The sequence below is a fragment of the Taurulus bubalis genome (genome assembly GCF_910589615.1).
Source record: "Taurulus bubalis genome assembly, chromosome: 8".
In the NCBI taxonomy this organism is placed as follows: Eukaryota; Metazoa; Chordata; class Actinopteri; order Perciformes; family Cottidae; genus Taurulus; species Taurulus bubalis.
Window position 1 is genome coordinate 5,360,734 of NC_136596.1, and position 12,216 is coordinate 5,372,949.

General features: G+C 43.2%; 1 protein-coding gene across 1 annotated transcript; it reads left to right on the top strand.

The window, feature by feature from the left end:
- Window positions 1-590: 590 nt before the first annotated feature.
- On the top strand, window positions 591-12,216 carry mapkapk5 (MAPK activated protein kinase 5; the record flags this gene model as incomplete). The annotated part of the gene is made up of 14 exons (XM_079222382.1): window positions 591-626; window positions 3,302-3,375; window positions 6,271-6,346; window positions 7,138-7,235; window positions 7,368-7,476; window positions 7,630-7,719; window positions 7,995-8,090; window positions 8,213-8,293; window positions 8,943-9,130; window positions 9,283-9,403; window positions 9,541-9,671; window positions 9,866-9,981; window positions 10,687-10,791; window positions 11,126-12,216. 14 exons carry the CDS (start codon window positions 591-593, stop codon window positions 11,218-11,220), a joined length of 1,416 nt encoding a protein of 471 aa, XP_079078508.1. The 3' UTR covers window positions 11,221-12,216.

Here is a 12,216-nt window from a genome sequence, read left to right on the forward strand (position 1 = left end):
CTTAAGTCGAGGACAGTATCAGCGATCTTCAGGTCGTGTCACCGGGTCTGCGCCACCTCTCTCGACTGCCCTCGTTGTGTAATCGACCGCCCCCGATCCCAGGATGGAGCGGCACTAGTTACTTGTAGTTACCGGCGTCCTCGCAGCTTTAGCAGAGCACTGCTCTCATTGCGCCGGCTAAAAATACACTGTGCGCCTCCAAAAAAAAGAAGTGCTGGCCTGGTCCACACTGGACTCGTCTTCGGCTTTTTCTATTCACCTTGCTCGGAGTCTGGCACTCTACATGGTCACCACACTGAGTTTAGGACTACTGGAAGTCGGAGCCCGAGGTTGTGAGCCCTGCTGGCCTGAGCTAACGTTTCATCGGACCGGCTGGTGGACACCAGGTCCCCAAGTGAACGAAGCTCTGCGCTGGTTGATCGGCGGCCCAAGATCCTTTCGCCCCAATGGCCTTGTTCGGTCACAAGTAGTACTATAAACCAGCCTGGGTCCGGCCCGAAACTGTGTGAAGGTCAGACAAAACCCCGCGTTGTGTCTGTCGGGTGTCTGAGATTGGTGAGGCAGACTCCATCTGCCCAGAGCTCAGCACCATGTCGGAGGATAACAACGCAGACAAGTTAATCAAGGTAATCTTCACAAAGTCATCATGTGAGGCTTCATGCAAGTAGACAATGTAGTGGTTCTTCCACTTGTAGTAATCATCAACTTTGGTTGTCTTGATTTAATAAAGTTTGAAGTAAATAAGGTAATTGATTGATGTTGAAAATGCTGTTAATGTTAATTTAGGAGTAGACATTATTGTTTTGTTGTTGTGGTTTTGTTGTTGTGTGCAACATGACTGTCATGTAGAGGAGAGCAGCGTCGTCATCAGGGGGCGTTGACAAAAAAAACTGGTCAAGTCTGACTTTTCAGCTGCCTATAAATATTACACAGAAAGTCACAGAACCAGTCACTTCCTGTTAGTTCCGATCTGTAGGCTACTTGTAGTTTACAGAACTCATTTGGATTCATTCACATGTGTTTGTAAATATATATTTATGTAGAAATGTGTATGTAGCTGCATCCTTTTTGTCTTTAAGTATGTCTTACTACTGGTTTTGATATGTGTTATATAAATAGGTTTTATTATCAACCGCTCAAGATATGTTTTCAGATTAAACATGAGACTAATAGTCAACAATCGAGCATTAAGTATTACAGTTTCTACAACACGTGGTGTTTGCTGTCAAATCTAAGAGCCAATCAGCTCTCTGATCTGGCGACAGCCGGGTGTTTCCCATCATGCACTGGGCCACGCAGTCGATGGAGAGCTACTGCGGCGCCTGGCTCTAAAATCTGCGGCCGCCTCGCTCTCGTGAGATTATCGTTGACCATGTGTGCATGACGTCAGAGCTCATTGGACGCAAATCTAACCGGCATGCATTGCGCGCCGATCACCGGTGATCGATTCTGCGCAGAACTGGCTCCTCTCGAACGAACCTAGTGTTACTTCTGTCTCCAATCTGAATTGCCTATTGCTCTATTAATTATTCTGATGAAGGCTGCACTAACAAGTACACCTGCATCTCAGTTATAGATTGGAATACAACACATGGCACCATAAGAGTTTGTGTGCAGTTCACACATGTCAGTAGAAATGTCGGTCATGAACAGTGTTTTTATGGAAAGTTGTACTCCTGTGTAAAACATTTCTGTGGAGCTTTTCTCCATCTATAACATGGTCATGGTCATTATATTTCCATCCACACCCTTGCTCTAGGATTTATTCCAGGACCTGCTCAGTGTGTCAATGTGTCACTGCTCAGGCATTTATGAAAGCAGTAAAATGTGATCCCAAGTGCCCCTGGGTCAGTATGTACCTAGTGCTGGGTTGACTGAGGGGTTGGCACTGAGATCTGGAACACACTTGGGAAGTTATCATGACGAAGGATTAGTTGGCTAACTTTGGACTGAACCAAACTCTCTGGTATCGAGATCCTGGCACTCTAACCAAATAGTTGTGACAGGGAGGAGGAAATATGGTGCCTGTTGGCAGTGGTGCACAATTTACTGCACTGTGCTGACCAATGTATTCTCAGATAATTCTAATTTAATCATTAGTTTGGGGTTGGTTACAAGTGTAGGATGGCTCTCTTAACCATCTTTACTCAAATACAGCACAAAGTTGGAAAATATTGTAATCCAGCCAAGTCGAGTGCAAACTAAGGACTCCATTCTCGTATGTATTGACTCAACTTAACTTACCCATATGTATGTGTGTTATAATAGTCAATCTAGCTCCATTCAGGATGATCGGCATCGTGAAACAAGACAGGTGATATAAATAAGGCTGCTATAGAAAAAATGTAGAGCTAACACAATGGGGAATAATTAATCTGACTTTTCTTTTTTATCGTGAAAAGTCTTTGTAATGCTAGTTAATACTCTAGGTACTGACACTAAATGGGAATGGTCCTTCGAGTACAGATTCATTTTTTCCTTTTCTCACAGGAGTGGCTGGCAGTGGGCTAGTGCCTGTACTGCATGACAAACTGTGCTGACTGTGAAAAGTAAAAACATAACTGTTGAGATTGGAATACACTACACTGGACCAGTCCAGCCCAGTGATGCCAACTCTCTTCCAATGAAAGAAGCTAGCTCAAAAGAATCAAGCACTGACAGCCCATCCCTTCAGGCCTCCCTCATTATGACCGTAAACATGGCTATCGTTAGTACTAAGAGCTGTTATGCTAGCAGCTGTGACCTGTCAAGGAAATGTTTTAGATGGAAGTTTAAACCTAGGCAAGTTGACTAGTCTAAAATATTGGCTTTGGGACCCATGTCCATCCTGGTTCATTTGATTCATAGAGCTGGCCGGCCCGTTCTGGCCAAGTCGCGAGCTTTAGTCCGTCTCATTCGTGTTGGCTAGTAAGCTGGTCTCAGGTCGTGTGCTTCTGGCCGTCCAGTCAAACAGGAGAACCAGTGCGAGGATGTGGTGGCAGACGGGGGCGCCAGAGAGCGGCTGATGAGTTCAGATCCGAGCGGAGCTCCTGCGGCTTTTACCGCCCATAAGGGGGTTAAAGGGGAGAAAGCTTTCTGGGGACCAGCCATCATGTTCATCTGAAATATAAGCCGTGATACCTCCTTTTTACCACAATATTCACCATTACTTATAAGCATTGTATGTAAGGGGGGGGGGGCTCGGGAGCTCAGCCATTTCACAGAGCAGTTCCTTGGTCTGCACAAAAGTCAATTTCTTATTTATTGTCCAAACATCTGATTTAGCACACTGTTTTTTTGGTGTGGTTTCTCTTCCTGACAGGAGACATCCATTCTGGACGAGTACAACATCAACTGGACACAGAAGTTGGGCGCCGGCATCAGTGGACCCGTCAGGTGAGTGTCAAAACCTCTGCTGCCAGAACAGCGTTGCAGCGACAGAACTGGGGACAAAAAGAAGTCTTGACGTGCCGGGTTTGAGAGCAGAAGCAGCGCCAATTGAGATTGCTTTCTAGTTTTGCTTAGATCCGAAAATACCGTGTCGTGATGAACCCCACGACAGGATTAGTGAGAGAGAGAGAGAGAGAGAGAGATGAATATTGATGTATGACCCAGCCGTTGCAGTGCAGGACGAAACCACCGTTGTGAATGCTGCCGTGTGGTTTGGTTGTAGCCGCACTCAGATTCAAGTATTATGTCAGAGCCGATGTAGAAAGTTTGCTAACTGAACTGACCTTTGTGACTGCTGCCAAAACGAAACAAAAACCTTCCTACATGTTTCCTTCTCATGGGGCTTTACTGCAGCGTCTCCGATGTGGCACCATTTCAACAGCACAGTTTGACTTTATCCTCGACACATTAACACATATTGAGGGCATGGAAAGGCCAGATGCTTGTCACTTGACGGGGATTTAACAGACTGGTGGGTAACCAGGATCTGAAATTCTGTTTTATTTCTTTTTTTCTCATCCGCCACTGAACATTTTGTGTAAACACTGAACAGGCTGCTTAATTCTTTTGTCTGACGCTTCTAAAATCTATGTAGATTTAACACTTGTACGCTTTAAATTGAAAAACGCAGAGTCAATGGTACCAGACTATAGAAATATGGAATATATTTTTTGACTACTTTCAGAACAAATCTTTAAACTAATATATATATAAATTATATTTCTAAATATAAGAGAAACCTATCTTCCATGGTGACAGGCGGCGACCCGGATTTTGTGTGTGTGTGTGTGTGTGTGTGTGTGTGTGTGTGTGTGTGTGTGTGTGTGTGTCACCGTCGTGACTCGAGGCTTAACATGGAGATGTTTGGCACCGGTACCGTTGTTGTTGTCGTCAGTGGGGGCTCATTTGGCTCAGACACAACCCATGGGACTGTAGCGTCCTATTCAAGTTAGTGTATTTTTGTCTATTTCCTCAGGTTCTAGTCGACATGCCGTGAATGCAATTTAAATCAAAGCAACTAATCTGCTTTTGAGAAGCGACACTCGAACCAAACGGGGGATTCTTGTGGATGCACGAGGGATCAATGATAAAAACGCGGCAGTAAGCGGCGATGACTCTGACCCATTAACCCCTTAAGAAACTACATTAAAATCATGTGCCGAGTCTAAAGCACAGGCTGAGGTCGTCATCTTTCATCCGTTGAGAGTCCGCAAATGCTGGAGACGTCCCTCTGGGTTGCTCGACACAACCAGATTAAAAATAGTTTGCTGCTTCACAGCTTCCGTTTGCAGAATCCGTTTGCTCATTTTTAAACATTCCGTTTGCTCATTTTTAAACACTCCGTTTGCACACGTCGACCTCTGCCCCTCGTCGCCTCCTGAGGCCGACTTCTGTTTTTGTGTTTACATTTATTCAGTTAATGCAAAACGTCTCAAAACAGCCTTTTTGATTCTGTTCCTGCTCTGTGACGTTTCCCTCCTGTCTGACTGCCCCGCTGATTCCAGCCAGATCGTGATATATCAATTTGTGTTGTCGGTTCCTTCTGCACTTTGAAGCTGTCAGTCTGTTGTTTCCTAACATGTGTAGTTTGGGCCTCAAGTGTCGGGAATACTGAGAAATTGACTCATCAGTCTTCCACGTAAACACATTCTTGAACTCTATGATTCATGTTTCCTTTTGGCCAACTCTTGCTCATCTCTTGTTTTTCTGAATCATTCATAGAGACTTTAGGCTTTTTTTTGATTCTCCTCCTCACCTCCTTTTTATCTCACAACACAGTCACATCTCTCCCCCCCCTCAATCCCCTCTCTAACTCTGTTATTCATTAGGTAGGTATTGCTTTCCAGTGAACTTTGGCCCAAGCAGAATGTTTCTCACAGTAATGCTTTAATGTAATCTGAGTTTAAGGACCAGAGGTTGCTGTTTTTAAAGTGAATGTTCGAGGGGGTTCAGATAATTAAATGTTTACCAGTGCGGCCCGTATTTCATGTGTTCTGCTGCAATCCTAAAATGTAGTTTGAAGACGACCATCACCAGGAGATAGTCATTCAAAAACGTGTTCATCCTTGAATATGAAGAACAGGACTTGGATGGCTCTATTTGGTTGAACTCTTATTACAGAAGATGCAGACAAGATTTATATGTCCCATAACAAAGTGTGATGTTGACAAAATACTGTTCTTAACTCCATCTAGTCAGTTGCTTTCTTGTCTCTGTGTCTTACATCCAAATGTAACTTCACAGCACATTCCCTCGACTTTAACTGCCATAAGCTGAAAGCCCTTAAACGAGAACCACGAACAGTTGTGCAGCCACACATCATTCAAACTGGAGTCTAACCTTGTGACCAAGATGCATAGTAAGCGGGACATTTGGAAAAGTCCCCTGTTGAGCGTTCTGGGATACAAACTTTAGTGGAGACACTGTTTCTAAATCTCCTCAATATAACTGTCATGAGCTAATATTACTCAACATAAAAATCAAATCGCTTCAATGGGCACATCAAACAAATTGATTCAGAATATACACGAGACTGTCAGAAGACATATTTTGTGGGTTTTGGCCTCCATTAATAACATTGATTTGCTTTGATGGTGAAGATGATGTTTCTTTATTATCAGCCAGAATGGCTGCACATTGCCTGGTTGGTTGTGTGTTTTCTGTGACTGTTGGGTAACACACACACACACACACACACATGCCAGAAAATAAGAAAGAAATCCTGGCAGACTCCAGAAACGACCTTATTTATTCTCGGCACAAGTGATCACGTCTGTGACGCGGGTCGGGTTCTCACATTGACTGAGATGTTTGTTGACTGTTTGTTTTCTCCCTGTGAAGAGTTTGTGTGAAGAAGTCATCTCAGGAGCGCCTGGCCCTGAAGATCCTCATTGATCGCCCCAAGGCCAGGAATGAGGTTAGAGGCACTGTAGCGGTTTTGATTAACGCCTGTTGTCTGTGGCTGTATCAATATGCTTTGTTCGGTCTGCCTTGCCTGTTATCAGTCTCCATTAATGCTTGTTTTCCTTTCCTCGTCAATCTGTCTCCCGGGCCTCCTTTTGTCCGTCTGTATGGGCGTCTTCCATCTCGTTAGAAGACTTTTGATCGAGCCGCTTAACACAGCAGTAAAGCTGTGAGACATGCAGTCAAAACAAGCGGCGCAGACTTGCTTCACACAAGCTGCTGCTGCTGAACTGTGAAAACGGTCACTGATGGGCAAATAGACACAGATTACTGCTAAACAATTTATTATTCAGGCATTTTTAGCAGTTTATTTTTCTTTTCTTTAGGGTGTGCCTCGATGCATTTGATTTTTGTAATTTTTTCTTTGTGTGTAAATGATTTTAGTTTGGTCTATAAAGCTTTTTTCTTATTCTGCATAATTTTCAGAATAACTTGCATCATTGCAAGTAGTTCGTTGGGAGGAGCCTTCCTATTTGTTGCTGCATAATTTGTTATATTTTTGTACTGATCTATTTAAACAGATTCCGCAATGTGTTGGCAACCGGACAAGATTTTGGTATCGTAACAGTATTGACCAATCACGTTCGAGCACGCTTTGGTTGAATCCGTGTGGAGAGTAAAGGAGGTGTGATCCCACTATCTGTGGGATGCCTTTGTGGTTATCTTTCGCACAATTTTTAAATGAAACTCTTAGCATATTTAAGTGAATTAAAAGGCCAGTGCGTTTGATTCTCTTCCATTCAGGTGCGTCTCCATATGATGTGTGCCAACCACCCAAATATAGTGCAGATCCTGGAGGTTTACGCCAACAGTGTCCAGTTCCCGCACGAGTCCAGCCCGAGGTGAAGAGCTCCGTCTGTTTGGAATCCCGTGCATTTCTTATGAAAATAAATAAATAAAGTGTTCGTCGATCCATCTCCTCTCTTTTGCTCTTTCCCCGGACACATCCACACCTCCTCTCTTGTTTCCTACAGAGCGCGACTCCTGATTGTCATGGAAATGATGGAGGGTGGCGAGCTGTTCCACAGAATCAGTCAGCACAGGCACTTTACTGAAAAGATGGCCAGTCAGGTCACGAAACAGGTAAGTGAAGACGGGTTTATTTTTGTATTTGGTCCTCTGAATAAAATGCATGTTTAATCCCGGTCGGTCAGTCTTTGTCCACTAGTGTCTGTAACACACACACACACACACAGGCAGAGTGGCGTCTCAGTCTGATGTCTCTTCCCCTTACAGATCAGTCAAGCCTTGGAACATTGTCACTCCCTAAATATTGCACATCGCGACCTGAAGCCAGAGAACCTGCTCTTCAAGGATAACTCTCTGGTAAGTATCTGAAGTTGCAGACATAAATACTTCAAATTCACCACAACTGGTGAAGGGAAATACACTTTGCTCGACTGTAAAGCTGCAGCTTTACTTTTCGAGAGGAAATGAGGAAGCAATTCTGTCTGTGGCAGATTATGTGCAGGCTTTTGGAATATCAAACCTGCATTTTCCATCCTAAACTACAAAATCAACCTTTCAATGATCTCCCTGGAACCTGAATGCATTAATCTACGTTCATCTTTCACCCTCCCTGATTCTGCTTTTCTCCACAGGATGCACCTGTGAAGCTGTGTGACTTTGGCTTTGCCAAAATCGATCAAGGAGACTTGATGACCCCTCAGTTCACTCCCTACTACGTAGCACCTCAGGTAAAGAGCGGATGGAAGTCATCCAAAGATGCTCGCCAAACGCACACACACAGATTGGGCCATCTTGAATGCAGCACATCTCCACGATGTATGTGTCCCTTATATCCGTTATCTCTGTTCAGGTTCTTGAGGCTCAAAGAAGACACCAAAAAGAAAAGTCTGGAATTATACCTACTTCACCTACTCCTTATACCTATAACAAGGTGAGACCCCAAACCTGTTGGGCTTTTGCATTCATTCTTGTTTCATTTGTGGTCTGATAAACAGTAAATCCATCAAATTCAGATCACTATTTTCCAGGCTAGGGCTGCAGTCGAATAGTCCTTTTTGGTTAGGAAGGTTTCTAAGTGAGTGAAATGACCCAGAAGTACCTCAGTGGCGGCCATGATTAGTGCCGCTCGAATTCTCTAAATGCAAAGAAACGGAGCTTCAATGCTTCCTTACTTGGCTCCTTTAGCATAGGAACCACTGGACCTGCCTTTACGAAAGGAAAGGAGATAATGCCGACCCACAATTCCTTGCGGCGGCAACATTTAGAGTGACTCATCATTCGGCCGTTCACGAGAACAAACGATCATGACCGAGAAACGCAGATCATGTAAATAACCGTTGCTATAACTTGGAAATACTTTCAATAATCTGTTAAACCTGCTGGAAAACTATGAAAGTTACGTTGCTGTTGCTGAAAACTGCTGTAACGTGATCCAACCGATGTATTTGATATTCTCTCTCTGAAGAAGTGGGTGTGGTTTCCTCTTTTGCCCACTTTTTATTCCGTATTGTTTCTGAATAACGCAGTGGAAGTTCCGCTTTTAATGAATTTGTTCTTTTCTCTTCTCACTCGTTCTACAGAGCTGTGACCTGTGGTCTCTCGGTGTGATCATCTACGTGATGCTGTGCGGCTATCCTCCGTTCTACTCCAAGCACCACAGTCGCACCATCCCAAAGGACATGAGGAAGAAGATCATGACGGGCAGCTTTGACTTCCCCGAAGACGAGTGGAGCCAGATCTCCGAGATGGCCAAGGACATCGTACGCAAGTGAGTCGTTTTCTTTGTCCCCGCTCTGCGTCTGCGTTATCTCGTCTTGCCGTCGCTCCAGAACAAAGCGTTTCCTTACTGCTGTCGTCTTTCACCCCTTTTTTCTGCCCGATGACGGGCTCTGCTTGCCGACCTCGGGTGCCCCCCCGCAGGCTGCTGAAGGTGAAGCCAGAGGAGAGGCTGACTATCGAGGGAGTCCTGGCTCACCCTTGGCTCAACTGCACCGAGGCCCTCGATAACGTGCTGCCATCCGCCCAGATGATGATGGACAAGGTGAGTGGGGAACCTTAAGGTGCCGAAATCTCGGCAATGCCGCTGGCTGCTCCTGAAGGAACTGGCACTGTTGAAAGTTATGCGAGTACCATGGTCCTCGTCTTCCTTTTCTTACCGTCTGTCCTCTCACCTTGCAGGCGGTAGTCGCTGGTATCCAGCAGGCCCACGCAGAGCAGCTGGCCAACATGAGAATTCAGGATCTGAATGTCAGCCTGAAGCCTTTAAACTCTGTCAACAACCCAATCCTCAGGAAGCGGAAACTACTAGGGTACGGTAGCTTTTTGTTGAGGTTTTTGCATCGAGTCTTCTCCTCCTTTTGTCTTTTTAAAAAGTTTAGAAATACAATATAGTTTATTTCTGTGTTTTGAAGTTTAGATCGATCACACATTGCACAGATAAGACACAGTGGCGAATGCATTACTCGGCGCTAAATCCAAAGATTGAAATGTGTCCTCGTTGCAGCCCCAAGCCCAGTGACGGTTTCTTCATTCATGACCCGGAGAACGGAGGGGAAGACTCCAACGTCGCGCTGGAAAAATTACGAGACGTCATCGCACAGTGTATACTACCGCAAGCCGGTCAGTAAACGCACGCTGGTGCCGAAATGTTAATTACTTTTAATACTGCACTGTTTATAATGCAATGCATTACACCACAGACTTCATATCTACATTTCTGTCAAAAAAGAAGCATTTTGCAAACAAAACAACAACAAAACTCACCCACGTTTTAACAGGTTTAATGAATAAACATTTACTTGTAATTAAGCTGTAATTATTACGACCGGGCAGTATGGAGTTGAGCAAATTAAATGTCCTAATATCTAATAACACCTCGATATCAATACTGTCAAAATATAGTAGGGTTGACCCAGAATAATTACACATTTAAGTTGTTGATACACTGTTATCAGTATTGAGGACATAATGAATAATTGGGTAAAGGCAAATAATTAAAAGGCTACAACAGTCTGGTAAGTTCAGAAAATTACATAATTTTACCGTAATGCAGCCTTTAAAACCAGGAAAAGATCACACGTGTGTCATATTAAGACGTCCAAAATATATAACGATGTCTAGTCTCATCACGATATTAATAAAATATCGATATATTGGCTAGCCTCTAATATTAGCTACATTTCATTTAGCTGACGTGCCATTTAAGTGCTGCTAAATGTCACTTCGTGCATTAAATATATATTATGCAAGTTATTCTTTTCCGATGTTAAATAGCTCTGAGAGAAAGAGGGACTCTTCTGAAGTGGCTGTTTTTTGTTTGTCCAGGAGAAAACGAGGACGAGAAGCTGAACGAGGTGATGTACGAAGCCTGGAGGTTCAACAGAGACTGCAAACAGCTGAGAGACGGCCTGCAGACGCTCAGCTGGGACGGTCGGTACCGGTTCATCTCCTCTATGTCTGGCAATCTTCTGTATCAATTAAACAATTAGAAGCCAAGCAGCTGTTTTGACTCCTGGAGAAACGCCGTTAGAGGTTTCCGGTTGTTTAGCACTTCAATGTTTTGTATAAGACTGAGCGCTGTGACTAAAGCCTCATGTATAACGGTACGGTGAAAAAGACAAATGATACATTTGACTGATTTGGTGAAGCAATACAGTCTTTATCTTTTTTTTTTCTTCCGGTAAAAACATGAATAATTTACTTGTGTATCTTTACGTTGTTTATGCAGCTACCAGGTCCCTAACCACCAACTCTTCCTTTGCAGGACGATCCTTCTCCGATAAAGTCGACCGCTTGAAGTTGGCTGAAATAGTGAAACAGGCCATCGAAGAGAAGACGAATCTACAAGAATCTCATTAGCGACCGCTGTCTTTCTATCTTTTTATATCGCTTAATATGACCCTTTTTAACCCATATCTGTAAAGAGGCTTTTTTATGTAAAAAATAATTCGCTAATTTTTCTTTGTTCTTTTGTTGTTTTTCATGAATTCACTTGCAAGACCTATTGTACAGCTGTAGATATATTTCAAAGAGGACTCGTTGGTACTATCATTTTTTTCTTTTCTTATGGAAACTTGCAAAGAACATTGAAAACACTATATTTTCATTTTTGCAAAAAAAGAGAAAAGAAGAGAAAAATCAGTGAAAGAAATTATTTTCTGGGAGGGAATTTTTATTAGCTGATTGTCCAAGGCGTCACATGTTTTATCCCAGCCATTTAATTTTATTCTGTTTTCTTTCCTTTTAATCATCGTGAGACTAATTTAATTTATTTAAACAAAGAGTTCCATTATTTTATACCTCACTTGTAGCCCGGCACTGGGCTCTAAAGTCGAGACGAGCTGTCTACGATTCTTCTTCCACACTCTCTGATTCTCAACCTGCGTTTTAAATTATGTGAATCTTTGTTTTTGTGTAATTTTTCCCATGTGAAAGAAGGTGTCACGAATATATTATTTGCAGCCCCAAATTATTATTTTTAAGCTGGTGAGAGATCGAAGCAGACTGAAAAGGCATAAACACTGTGGCGCATTTAGATCAAAGTGTTTTGACAAAAACATCTTAATCTATGGTCCACTTCTTCGCTTTTTTGTTTTTGTTTTTTGAGCTTTGAACTGCTCTTCGATCGTCTTCAGAAGACGCCGTTTTTTTTATTTTTAATTTATAAAATATGGTTGAAAACTCCAGTTAAGTTTCAGGGGTCAAGAGTGATCTTTCAGGCTCAACGAGATCCATGTAGGTTTCACAAAAAAAAAACCAGTTGAACTCGTACACGTGAAGAGATGACGCCCCTGAAGTTTGTGTCCAGTACAATGAAGTGAACACTTTTGTATAAAGGCTTTTTATGTCTTCCCA